Source organism: Mytilus galloprovincialis, chromosome 9 (assembly GCF_965363235.1).
Source record: "Mytilus galloprovincialis chromosome 9, xbMytGall1.hap1.1, whole genome shotgun sequence".
Lineage (NCBI taxonomy): Eukaryota > Metazoa > Mollusca > Bivalvia > Mytilida > Mytilidae > Mytilus > Mytilus galloprovincialis.
The window spans coordinates 41,879,609-41,893,770 of NC_134846.1; the positions used below are offsets into that span (position 1 = coordinate 41,879,609).

The 14,162-nt window shown below is 31.7% G+C and overlaps 1 protein-coding gene across 1 annotated transcript; it reads right to left on the reverse strand.

The window, feature by feature from the left end:
* Positions 1 to 5,399: 5,399 nt before the first annotated feature.
* On the reverse strand, positions 5,400 to 13,220 carry LOC143046554 (uncharacterized). The gene is made up of 2 exons (XM_076219713.1): positions 8,635 to 13,220; positions 5,400 to 6,313 (listed from the first exon to the last, which is right to left on the reverse strand). Exons 1-2 carry the CDS (start codon positions 13,201 to 13,203, stop codon positions 6,191 to 6,193), a joined length of 4,692 nt encoding a protein of 1,563 aa, XP_076075828.1. The 5' UTR covers positions 13,204 to 13,220; the 3' UTR covers positions 5,400 to 6,190.
* Between the last annotated feature and the right edge of the window lie 942 nt (positions 13,221 to 14,162).

Here is a 14,162-nt window from a genome sequence, read left to right on the forward strand (position 1 = left end):
TGTTGCGTTTGTTTTTGTTTTCTAAACGCTACGAAAGTAGAAACAAATACAACGTTTAATAAGTCTTTCCTGACCCTGTTTGAACGACAAACGACAAACTGTAGACGCATCTTTAGCGATTGCATAGTTTGTCAGAGTTTATGTAAACTTTGCATACGTATGTTAGAAACAAATGATCAAAACATGTGCGCGCTTAGTCGTTTGCATCGTTTGTGTTAGAAAGAAATGCACCCTTATATTCGTGTTAGCGTTTACACTAGGAAATATTTATGAGTTAAGATTAAGATTATGTCGTGAGAATCCTTTAAGACAACACTGGTCATTAATTTAATGTATTTGTCAACCTACAATCTTTATATAGAGTGAATAATGTCAATTAACACTTAATTTAATCTGCTTTTGATATTTTATTGTTTGGAAACTATATGTTTATAAGTAAAATTGAGAATGGAAATGGGGAATGTGTCAAAGAGACAACAACCCGACCAAATAAAAAAACAACAACAGAGGGTCACCAACAGGTCTTCAATGTAGCGAGAAATTCCCGCACCCGGAGGCATCCTTCAGCTGGCCCCTAAACAAATATATACTTGTCCAGTGATAATGAACGCCATACTAATTTCCAAATTGAACACAAGAAACTAAAATTAAAATAATACAAGACTAACAAAGGCCAGAGGCTCCTGACTTGGGACAGGCGCAGAAATGCGGAAAAAAGTACCTTTTTGGTATTTTCATTTGTCAAAACGTTTATATGATCATATAAAAGGTCAATTTTCCAAAGGAAAAAGGGTAGATAACCATGTGACGCACCGGTTCGCCCCGCTCTCGGTCTGAGAGTAGCTGCGGGTTAATGTATGTTGGCATGATTGCTGTTTTTTTTTTTTTTTTATCAACTTGATACTGGTGTACAAGCCTATGGATACTAGATGTTATAACTGTCCAGTCTTCAATGTTTTAGTTATTACTTACTATGAGGATTAGAAACACATGTTAGAAGCCTGTAAGTCAGCTGTTGTCGTTTTTCGCTGTGTAACCTTTTTTGTTATTCGTTCATTACATTAGTTTTCTGGTTTGAGTTAATTTACATTTCTTAATTTGGGGCCTTTTATAGCTGACTATGCGTTATTGGATTTGATCATGGTTGAAGGTCGTACGGTTATCTGTAATTGTTAATATCGATGTCATTTGGTTGCTTGTGGAGAGTTATCTCATTGGCAATCGTACCACATCTTCTTTTTATATGAAAATGTATTGTGAGGATATCATTACAGATAAGTTAACCATTAAATGTGAATTTATAAAAACCCATCTACAAATAAAGCTTCAAAACGTTTGCATGGGTCGATGCCGATGTGGGTGGACTATCAGGTACAGACGGTTTTATGAGCTCTGCAAACCTGATATTTTCCGTTTATAAATTAAGAATGTTATTAAGAAACCGAGGTTTCAACTCTCTCAGACAAAGTTGATCTTATATGGATTTGACTACTTTGTAGATCAGTTTAGCTCATAAAGCTCTTCGACTATCTGTAACTTTCAAATATTCTGTTTCAGCATTCTGACGCAAGCAATTTATAAATTATTGACTTCAGTTTTTTTGCACAAGGTAATCCTGCACCAAAAAGCTGCACAGCTTGCATTCAACCTGAGGAAGAGTTCACAAAAAAAATCAAAATTTCAAAGAGAGGTCACAAGAAAGAAACACATTTCCTAGAGCGTATGAATTTAAAAAAAAACAGTTCATATTTCAAGAGACGTATGATTACCGATGAGACAGCCCGACCCCTTCAAAGATTAAAGGACAAAGGCATATTGATAAATCCCACTTTGTATCATATAGCTGATTTTGATTATGAAATAGATTTAGCCAGTTTTTTTAAGGTTCGTGTAGTTCAATCATTGTGTCTTGTTTTGTGAACGGGTTTTGTCTATGCAATCGCATTTGCATTTGCAGAATCTATATATTTATATATATGTTATTATATGTAAAAATATCTTTCTTAAAAGAATGTATCTTTCTTTTTACTATTGAACTGGTTGTTTTTCTTAGACTTATGATTTGTATTGCCCATTGAATCTGACCATCTGAACTGTGATTGACTGCGAAGTGGATGGAATTATGTGTGTGTAATTTTCATTGTTGATAAAAAAAAATCTAATAATTTAAAGAAATATATTTATTAACATAGACATCAATGTCGAAATGCAAAACCATATTTGCATCATCAAGACATGTCATTAAAATGCAATAAAGAGCATCAGAGTATAAAATGTATAATCACAATTCAAAAATTTTACAAATTGTATGATATGGATACTTATTATAAGTGTTGTGTCTATAAATAAGGGACGATCTTTAATCTTTGATTTTTAAACATTATATTTATATCTTTTTTCGTCTAACATGTATGAAGACGAGAATATTTAAATAGCATAATTTCGAATCATTAGCTACTTCCTTATGACTAGTTTAATTTTTTATTAGTGTTTCAACAAACCCTTTCAATTCAATTCAAGGAGTCATCCCTTAATTATCTAAGTAATCAACGTTACACTAAAGAACACAAATTAAAAACCCCAAAAGGCTTGTCATGACTACATACTTATTCCCCGGTGCTAATAAAAACATCTCTAAGACTACTAAATACAAATTAAGGCGATGCAAAATAGAATTGGAAAACTAAAAATCACATGGAAATTCATTGTCACCCATTCAAATTAGATAACAATAAAAAAATCAAATTAATTTAAATCACAATAGTAAATAAATGAATCGTTTATGTTCAAAAAACAATAAACGAAGAAGACAATACAAAGCAAAGAGGGTTGGGAAAGCATAACCTGCTTACTTTCAGTCAGAAAATGTATTGTTCGCATGTTCTTATATATGCTTTGCATGACCTAGGAAAAAATGACAATCTGTTTCAAATGAACTGTTTTATAGGAATTAAAGTATGGTTATCAACATATAAATCTGTCTGTTAAGAAACATGTATCATTAATTATGATATTTCATTATTTTCAGCCAATGACCAAAAAATTAAGTAAAACTAATTTGTTTACCAATTTATGAAAACAATGGATTGTCAGGCTGTCAAGATTGAATTGAGTGCATGAAACTAGAGTACAGTTAGTTTTGTTTTGCTTTATTTTGTTGTATGGAATGGGGAGGAATAGACAATTGAAATGGCCCTAGTATTCACGACATTTTACTCCTTATAAAAATGGCAATGTATACACATATGGTAAACAGATATACAATTCACAAGTTAAATTCCGATATAAAACATTATTTAAAATTTTAAGTACATCAATTAAAATTGTGGTAAAAAGATAAACAATTCACAAGTCACAAGTCACAAGTCCAATTCCATTTTTAACACTACTTATATACATCATTTGAAATTACGGGGAACAAGTTTCACCTTCTGATATATTAAGCACAATACGTATAAATGAACACTTAGTCTTGACAGTTTTTTTAAAACTGATAAAGACAATAATTTCAATATCAATTATTTGATTAATATATTAAATGAATTTGAACATATAACATTTAGTAAAAAAAACAACGTTACAGGTTGTGCGAGAAGACAATTACGGTACAAGAGTAAAGTAGAAATATATACTCTTTGTCGATCAAGTTCTTCCCAATATAAATTACTAAATATAATTTTTGATTTATTTTATTGATGATTCAAGTATGCAGAGCACATTCTGTGCTGACTAACTATATATACAAGAGCGAAAAAAAAAAATCCTTTAAGTAAATGTAAGCAATAAACAAAAATCAGCTTGAGGTATTGTTCTGATTCTATAGAAATTATAATACTGGAAAGCAATCAAGCAAAAAAATGCTATGGTGAACAATAAGCTGTTCAAGACCAGAACTTCAATATAGTTCTTGAGTTAAGCTCATGCCGGCTGCACTGAAATCGCATACTAGTATTACTTTCTATGACGTAAATAAACATCCTTCTTGTTCAAAGCTACATGTTTTTTTTATGCAGACTAACATTTTGCTTACTTGTATATGACTTATTTATAAATGTTCTTCATCTGAATAAATTATTTTAATGAGCAAAATTTTTTCATCTTAGAAAAATACAAAAAATACAAAAAACAAGACATAATGTTGAATACAAATGCAGAAACAGACTAAATACATGTATAATATATACACAGAACACAGACACATTATCAAAGGATATACGCTATATCTAAGAAATAAGTAAAAATAGAAATATTGGATGAATTAATAGAAACTAAACAGAGATAAGTTATCAAGTATTTTTTTTTATATTGGACATGTCTTTATGAATAAATAGGCACTAGAACACACCCGCGAAATCGCGGGCATTCAGAGCGTAGTTTAAAGTATGTAAAGTGTTGTTGGAAGAATTTTGTAAAATACAGAATGACTGGAGAATTTTAGCAAAAGTATCATAAGTCATAGGTTATTGGGGACAGGAAAATGTTTTTTTTACCCTCCACCTTTATTTCCTAAGTTCCCAATTTTTGGTTTTCTGTCAATTTCAATATGAACATACAGTATGTTATGAACATTTATTTAAGTAAGGAGCCTGTAATTCAGTGGTTGTCGTTTGTTTATGTGTTACTAAGTACATATTTGTTTTTCGTTCATTTTTTGTACATAAATAAGGCCGCTAGTTTTCTCGTTTGCATTGTTTTACATTGTCATTTCGGGCCTTTTGAAGCTGAGTATGCGGTATGAGCTTTGCTCTTTGTTGAAGGCCGTACGGTGACCTATAGTTGTTAATATCTGTGTCATTTTGGTCTCTTGTGGAGAGTTGTCTTAACATGGCAATCATACCACATCTTCTTTTTTTTTTATGTAATCAATGAATTTGTAAAAGATTTAATGACTGGAGAATTTCAGAAAAAGTATCAAAAGTTCACATGAATAATTTTAGCGCTTATCTGTATATTATGAACATTCATTACTATATATAAATAAAGCGTATTTACTTTCAATTCTAAGTTTACTAATCGATCCATGGTGATCATTGATATAGTATACAGACCCTCTCTATTTAATAAACTCTGTGACCGCCGTGGATAGTAAACTTGAAAATGATAGCAGATAAAATTCTGAAAATACACTTTATTCGTAGAATATGTATGTTCAAAGTATACAGAAAAACGCAAACCGGAAGTCTAATCTGACTTAAAAATTCGTACAATGACGGGACAATATCCGGATGCCTTTTTTTCTCGTTTTTCTCCTAAAATAACTCAATCTGAATAATCATATGAATGGATGACAAATGCGACTATGCACTGTACCTATAAGACACAGAGGCGTGTTGATTAATTTATTCTGGAAAGAAGAGAAGCGACACCAAAAATGAGGTCTTCTCGTTTAATAGTATAGATACTTTACTAGAAACATGTCTATGTTATCTATGAGTTAGTAATTTAATGTTTTTTATTGTTATATGTATCTTAAACTCTAAATGACTACATCTTAGATAAAAATAAATCAGATTCAATATTTATATTCTCTTAAACATTATTGTATTTGTTTTATTTTCAGATATTGGTTGAAACTGTACAAGTAACATTTTATAATAAAGACATGAAAATAACGAGTTATATTGTGTACATGTATATACAGAGAAATAAATACATTACGAATACAAAGATGGCTTATTTACAAATATATACAAAAAAGCGAACAAAGAATCTATCAAAATTTCAAAATCATAAGCATTTATAAAACAAATATTCTGCACAAACGAAAAAACCTGGGTCAGGTTACCAATTTTATCCCGAATTATTGCAGACTAACATGAGGCAAATCACCATGCAAATTACCATGGTAACACATCTAAGAGTTCACAAATGTCTAGTTTAGTCAAAGCCGCTTACATATGTATAACTAGTAAAAAAAAATGGTTTAAACAAAATAAAGACGCAATCCAATCCAAAGTACACGAAATTTCATCTCAATCTGATTATTAGTTATTTAACGGCATAAAATGCCTAATGCGAGATTGATTTGAACTTTAATACAAAATCAAAACAACACAACATGACATTAAATGTATAACAAGCTCACTAGAATTCTAAGAAGTTATACGTTTTAATTAAGTGAAAAACAATTCATTTCAACTCTAACTGAAATTGTTTGTGTAAATTAGTAGAAATCTACATATGTTGATTGTTACAATCTTTTATTCTTTTTCTTGATGACCTGCCGTGTTTGTTCCTTTTTATTACTTTCTTGTTGTCTTTCATTTCTAGTTTGTTCCATGTTGGAGAATGACGGCTCCTTTTCTTCTGCCTCCTAGAAATAGATAAACAGAATCTATCATTGTTACACACTCAGTCTGATATTGCTGAAATCATTTTTTAGTTGAAACAATATATCAATATTACTTAATTGTAAAAACAGACATTTTTCTTCTGTTTTGTCTTTTTGAATGATACAAATTCAATAAAAGAATTCTATAAAGTGTAAAATTCAATTATATTCTCAGACATTTAGTTTGAAAGTTTTATAATACCAATGAAACGCGTTTAACATTCTAGTTATTAGACACTAGGATCTCTGTTTATTCATTCGCCCTTTAAATAGACGTGTTAGGAAAGTCGATACTACTGTTGGTGCTCGTGTTGGATGGAAGATAAATACAATAAGATTTGGGGGGTCATCTCCAAAATTATAAATACTCTATTTTTTATTACCTGTATGGCCACTGAAATACGTTATTTATAGTGTGCAATACATGACCGATCGGGCATTGTTAAGAACCAAAATTAATTTTCAAATGTGATAATTAAAATAAATTACGTGGTACATTTGTAAATTAAGGATACACATGAAAAAGAGGGGATGTTTTTGTTTTATTCTCAGAATCAACAAAATTCCTTCAAAAAAAAATTTGATAAGGGTTTTGGCCCGCTTGATCTCTCAATGGAAGCAAACTACTAGTATCGTTTTGCTTCATTCTGGTACGATTTAAAAAAATAATAAAAAAAAAAAAAATATTTTGGAAAACACAAATCCCCTTTTCACAATATGAACGCTCGATGATTTATCTTATAATGCAAATTTGGGATTTTGATGTTCACTTGCCTAATAACTTTTAGCATTGTATGATTGGGTAGCATTTGCATTGTTTAATGTCTCCCGAAAAGTCCACCAAACAATTCAACTGTTTGTTTTAGTTCGTTCCTTTGCTGTTCCCATAAGGTCACAAACGACTCTGACTGTCTCTAGACGTCTTATTGCGTCAAATAATTCCAACTGTGACCTTGACCTTTGTCTTCAAAAATTAATAGGATTCTAGATTTTCATAAGGACTAAAAACGAATCAAGTACGGTCAAATTCCTAGAACGTTGTTAAATATAGAGTGTCAACAAGTGTGTTACGGACGGAAAGGCGGACCGAGGGTAAAGAAACCCTCGAATTTTGTAGGCGAGAGAATAAACTTGAACCCATTGGAATCGGAAATGCAGACAGATGTTATTTTACACGAAGACAATGGGGTTCAAATCGTCAAATGTCAACTAAAGCAAAGTTTGTTTGTATCGTTCTTTAAATGTCGTTTAAACTTTTTGTTTCTAAAATCAGAATTATCAGAAAAGCTTATAACGATCTTTCCAAAGACGTATGCTTATGATATAGAATCAAAAATCGTGGACACCTTTTTATAGTCTTATAACAGATGAGAAGTGTGTGTGTGTGTAGGGGGGGGGGTATTTATTTTTGTGTTTATTTGTTTTGTGTTGTACTTATTTTTATTTGCTGTATACTACTAGTGTGCGCATTCAAAATCTAACTTCAATTACTGAATAAGAGGCTGATGGTGTGTGACCGGTTCATACATAATATTGCGGGGTTAAATATGTTCGTAAGAGCTCTTGACGAAACCCTTTTCTAACATCGGACAGTCGTGTAATTGTAACAGTAATTCATAAGTACATACTATGCAAATCGATTGAAAATGGCATGACTCATTATATCGGCAGGAATCGTTAAAAGAAATAACATAAAGACAATAGACACAAAGTACCAATATCAAAGTACTTGCAGTTACTGAAAGTAAAAGTATTAATAAAATAACAAAGGCTTACAAGATGTTAAAACAAGATAAATTATTCACAAAACTAATATTAATTTGTCTAAAAATGTATTTATTGAATCTTTTCTGGTTCTTAAACAATAATTTGATCTTTTCCAGAGTACTCTAATAAATACAATTGTTACAGATTTGTCTCAGCGGTATCAAACACGCCCAAACAGGTAACAAAAGAGTTCAGTTTTTATACTCATTGAGAAGGTCCCCAATCATATTGTATATTTCTTCAGACCAACACGAGCGCCAGCAGTAGTATCGACTTTCCTAACACGTCTAATAAACGTATTCTTACTGATTAACAATTCAACATTGTAGTAATGATTGAGCAAAAGAAATACTATATTAGATTTTTTATATATCTCGTAGGTAGTGCCCCTTTAAGACGACGTTCAAAATAATTTGTAATCAGTATCATAAAATAGCTAAGGTAAATTAGGACAGCAGCTGTTATCTTAAATTCAAAATAGCAAATAAAATACAAAAAGTTAAAAGATCACTAAAACATGTTAAAAGTATACATACCTTGATTGCGCATGCAAGAAAATTTACAGTGTCGTGAATATTTTCAACTAGGATTAATGGTGATAGTAACTCCTCTAAAAGTTTATTGTTATCTTCTGCTGCAACAGCATCATTTTTTAAAGCATCATCGTATTTAAAATCTCCTTGCCACCATAGATCTTTATTAGAAAGATATTCGTTCAACGGTTGGGCCGATCTGATTTTGTTGTCTTTTACAGAAAGACATCTGTGTACAAAAACTTTCAGTGGATGATCCAACTTTTCTAAGTGTTTCATATTTTGTTTTGCCTCTTGTAGGCATTGTATTGCATTGTCTGATAATTTTACACGGTACTTATCTTCTAAAGTTTCAATAATACTCTCTCCATTTAATTCTTCAAGCCACTGGTACAAGTTAACAGAATGGCAAATTTTTATATCTCCAGGAAATAAGGATTTGATAACAGATGAGCTCATGCCAGTTATATTGGTTAAGCTATTAAGATAACATGCGATCGATATATCTGCTTTTTCATTTCCAAGTCCTTTTTTACGAAGTAACGATAATGTCATTCCTAAATGTATTAAAAGATTACCGATATGTGATCTGTCTTTAGACTTTTTGTATTTAATTGCAGTTTTAATATCATCAGGTAAAACATTCTGATTAACGTTTCTTGAAATTTCCTTCAAAAGTTCAATACAATTTTGAAACAAATCATCGATGAAAATAATTTTCATTAAGGGATTTGGAATTTCAACTAAGACTTTTCCAAATAGCATATCTTCTTCCATGTCTTTTTCTATCATGTCACAGTAATAATTCATTTTTTTACCAAGCCCATAGAGTGTTTCACACTGACAGTAATCTTCCCAATCTTCGTCCCATTTAAAGTTGATAAGATGAACGCTTTTAACATCTTGCAATGAGAGGCTATTGTTGAGTTTACTCTCCTCATTTGCTAATATAGTACCAGAATCTTTCAAAAATTGGTTTTGAATGTTTGCAAGGCCCTTTATTACTTCAACAAAAATTGAATTATCCTCAAATACGGTACACTCTTTCATCGTTACATTTTTGTGCATAAGGTTTAAACTTAATTTGCCACCTACAGTGCTACTGTGCAATATAGCTTTCAAACTTGGAGCATCTAAATGAATTTTGTTCCAGCTTCTAGAAAACTCATTGAAAGCATTTTCTAAAACATTTCTCTGAAAGTCATTATGAAATGCGCATAAAAACGATGAAACAGTCATATCCTTGAAATCAACTTTTCTAAATTTATAGGTTCCAAGTGTAACTACTGACAAATGCCATTTTATAAATGACGATAAATATGTGGGTAACATAAGAGTTTGCATGTTATTTACAACAGTGGTTAGAAATTTGAACCGTTTCTTGCATCCTGCCTCAATTTCAGTAAGAAGTATACGCTTAGATGATGTACCGGAAAGACGCAATACAAGTGCTTCATTTGATAAGGTAACATTGAGGCTGCCAGGTGCAACATTTAATACACACTGTTGAAGCTCATTTCCTGTTTTTCTCACATAATTTTCTTTAACTTCATATATAACTTGTATTCGATTTTCCAAAATATCTTCTAGAATAGTACCGTATTCAGTTATAAATTGCTTGCCAAAGTTGTCCGTGTTGATTTCATTTTTGCCGGTATGAAGTTTTTCCGATTTAAATAATGTAGATACTAACTCATGAAGAAGCAAGCATATATCAAAATAATTAATTTCCAAAACATGGTGCAAGTATTTCCAGCTTTCTTGTAATGTTTCTCGCAGATATTCCTCAAGATTGACTGTGTCATCAGGTGTCACATTGTCAAATGATTTAGTATCTGCCAATGCAAATCCGTATGAAAAAGTGAAACAACTGTAGCAAATTATCTTTATAATATGGCAAATAATCGCTGGTAAACCGTCTGGAAGTACACACTTAATTGATAACGGATTGAACAATGCTCTATACCATACTGTATTTTTATTCTCTTGATAGTTCAAAGTTATTTCTAAAGCCAAATGAATCATCACTGAAACAATTTGGGGAATTGGTGATTCCACTACCTCTGAAATATCGAAAATACTGTGCCTGAAAGCTTTCAGATCTAAAAATAGCTCAGCAATACATTTAATTGATTTTTCAAGAACAGATTTTCTTATTATTTCACCTACTGCTTTAGCTGTCCTTTTTTCTTCATCGTTCAATTGACGAAAACATTTTTTCATATAAAACTCTTTTACCAGTACACATATAAGGAATTCAGGACTGGGGTTATTCTCTAAAATGTCGACCAAAGGCATAGTATCCCTCAACACTTCTAACACATGTGATTTGTATTTTTGTAATAGCATATCATTCTTTTCAGCATACATTATTAATGGATTATATACAGGCATTTCCTCCACAACCTCATTATTCCATTTGATATTTCGTAAACCTGTGATTGTATTATCCAATTTACGGAGATTTTTTTCCATATTTTCTTGGCCAGACACATGCTCAATGATTTGTAAAAATAAATGCATCACCTCAGTTGACAATACTGCATTTATCTGATGAGCAAAAAATAATTGTTCACTACAATCATACTTCCACGATTCCAGAATTGCAACAGCTTTTTTTAGAAAACTTCGGATGAACGCGACTGCAATAAGTGATTCTATCCCATAAATTCCTCTTCCAATCATTTCAAATGCTCTTGTCATACTTGTACAGACTCGAGATGACACTATGATAGGGCTTTTCGTTTCATCAATTGACAAGTTGTCACTAAATGCAACGTGTTCTAATATATCTGTCACTAGAACTAGAAGATATCTATTTTGATCGACATTGTGACTTGATTTAAGTAAGCAGTCATTTAAGCATTTGCAGAAGGGCATTCGTTCATTTAAAGCTTCCTCTTTTGAAAGAATATCCCAAAATAAATTTTGATTATTTTCATCATCTAATGCTAATGCATATTTAAATACTTGTCCAAAATAGCTTAAGGTTTTGTCAAAAACGTCATTTGATGCTACTTTTGAAAGAGCAAATTCAAATGGATACACGTTTTTACTGTTGATTTTAAGGCATCTAACAATATACGAGCAGAACAAATGCTGCATAATTCTTCCATCAATTTTCGATTTATACAGATCTTTTAAAGTTTCAAAAATAACATGGCATACTTCTTTGGAATAAATTGCTCCATTTGACTTTTTCAAACTATCGGCAATCTTGTAAATATAGTCATTAACAGTCAGATTTTGGTCAAATAAGGCTTCAGATATTTCATGACAGAGCTTCAGGCAACGCAGTTCACTAGATTTACTGAAGACTATGTGAGCTAGTGGTAACATTTGCCTTACTTTTGATAACCAGTTTGTTATTTTGCATTGTTTCAAGACTTCCAATGTGGGTAAAAGTGACAAACAAATAACTCTGACGAATGACTCTCTATTTAAATCTGATATTCTTACAGCTCTAGACTTTTGTGCGGTGTTTGGGTTTTCGGGTTCAGCAAACTCGTAATTCCCGTAAGTTTGAAGTTTCTGTTGATTTTTTAAAAGAATGTGGTAAGTGAAGTCTTCCGACACTGATGGATCTAGAGCTATAAGACAAATTGCTTTAAGAACAGGTCCATATATCCAAACCGAAGCATGCAGAGCAGCAACTAATTTTTCAAATTTCTTATTTCTGTATGCTGAAATATCGATAAAGTTTGATAAAGCCCATATAAAAACTTGAATACCATTTGGCGCATTTGTGATACAAATCTGTGATAAAAACAAGTAGCTGAAATCGTGGATGTAGTCATCGTTCTGACCAGGATAACTTTCAATTACTATTGCATCATAGAAAATGATTTCAAAACTATGATTGACTTCATGCTCAAATAAGTCACGTGGTATTTCGTCATCTTCTTCAATATCTTGTTCAATACAATGCAGCCTAACAATGTTAAGGAAACTGTCTTTTCTATTTTCAATTGATTGACAAAACACTTGGCTGAACGGCATTTTCAAGTATAAGAATCTGCTGCTGCAAGAATAGCATTCAGGTCCTGATGGTTCTGCTATATAGTTGATATTCAAATGTTCTGTTGATAATATACAAGTTTTCCAAGATGCTCTTCTCCATTTTGTAAATTCGTCAACAAGAATGACAGGGGTCAACATATTCTGGTCAATCATTAGGAAAATATACTTTGAGAGAGGCGTCTTGATAAAATCTTTAATATTGTTCTCAAGTGCATCGATAAAAGTACTAAACATAATTAAATCACGCGGGTTTTTGGCAACATTTAAACACCATGTACTGGAACTCTCTGACTTTGTTCGTTTTTCGATCCAAGCAACAATCATTTCTTCAAGTGTATCAATTGCATCTTTGCACGACCTTAATGACGCTAATAGAAAGTCTAAGAGAGATCCTGTTAAACTATCTGCTGATATGAATTTGATTCTTGATAGGACCCAGAACAGTGAATCAGAAATATATTTATGAAGTGGCATGCGTTCTCTCACTATTTCTAGTTTATCAACTTTAAGAAAGTGGTTTAATGGAGTTCTTGGCTTTTCTATGCTGTCCATAAATAACAAATTCCAACTGGATAAATAGTTAATTGGCAAATTAATATGGCTATTACGATGTACATGGATAACCATAAACACATATTTTCTGCTCTTCTCAGAGACAAAAGTGACTTTATATTTTCTGATAGCTTTCTCTAAAATGTCTTTTGTCAACAAAATTTTCTGATTCTCTGAAGCTGCAGTACACTGAAGAAGAAATACACTCTTTTCAGAGGAAAAGAAGTTTTCTACTCTTGTTGTAAACTCTTTTTCCGATTTGAAAGTTGCAATTTTCTGTTTCTGAACTTGGTGACCATTAAAATCATCTTCAACAATTGAGTGCAGACTTGAATATGTATATATAACAAAAGACTTTATCAATTTATCAGACGATCCATCATCAATACGTTTTGGTTTCAAGGCAAAGTTCTTAAAAAAATTGCAAATTCCATCATGTATAGGTAATTTCATAAATTCACCAATGATTTCCTTCATAAAGTTCTTTTTTGATAAAGCATATTTACTTTCTTTTGCACGTACAATCACTTCTGGTGGAAAAAGCCATAACAGTCTGGCAAACGCATTGTCTTCGATATGCTCTTCCCCTACTGTTTTGAACAGACGAGCAACTAAAGACACAATGAGATCCAAACTATATGATGGAATTACGTCTTCTGGAATGAAAGAATAATTTGGTATGTTACACAAACTAGTTATTTTGTCTGTAATCCTCGCTACAACTGGCTGCATTTTTTCTGCTTCAAATAAATCTGTTAATTGCAGAAACTGCTTTTCAAATCTATTTAGAAATGGGGGGTCAGAATAATCACGCTTCGATTCTTCTATTAAAACAATGCACTTGAAGTTATCATGAACATGACACATTGGGTTGCTGTAATGTCCAAGTGCTACCCTGCAGTTTTTCTGTTTACTTACAACTGTGTAGTTCTGGTTTAACATATCATACAAGCTACCAT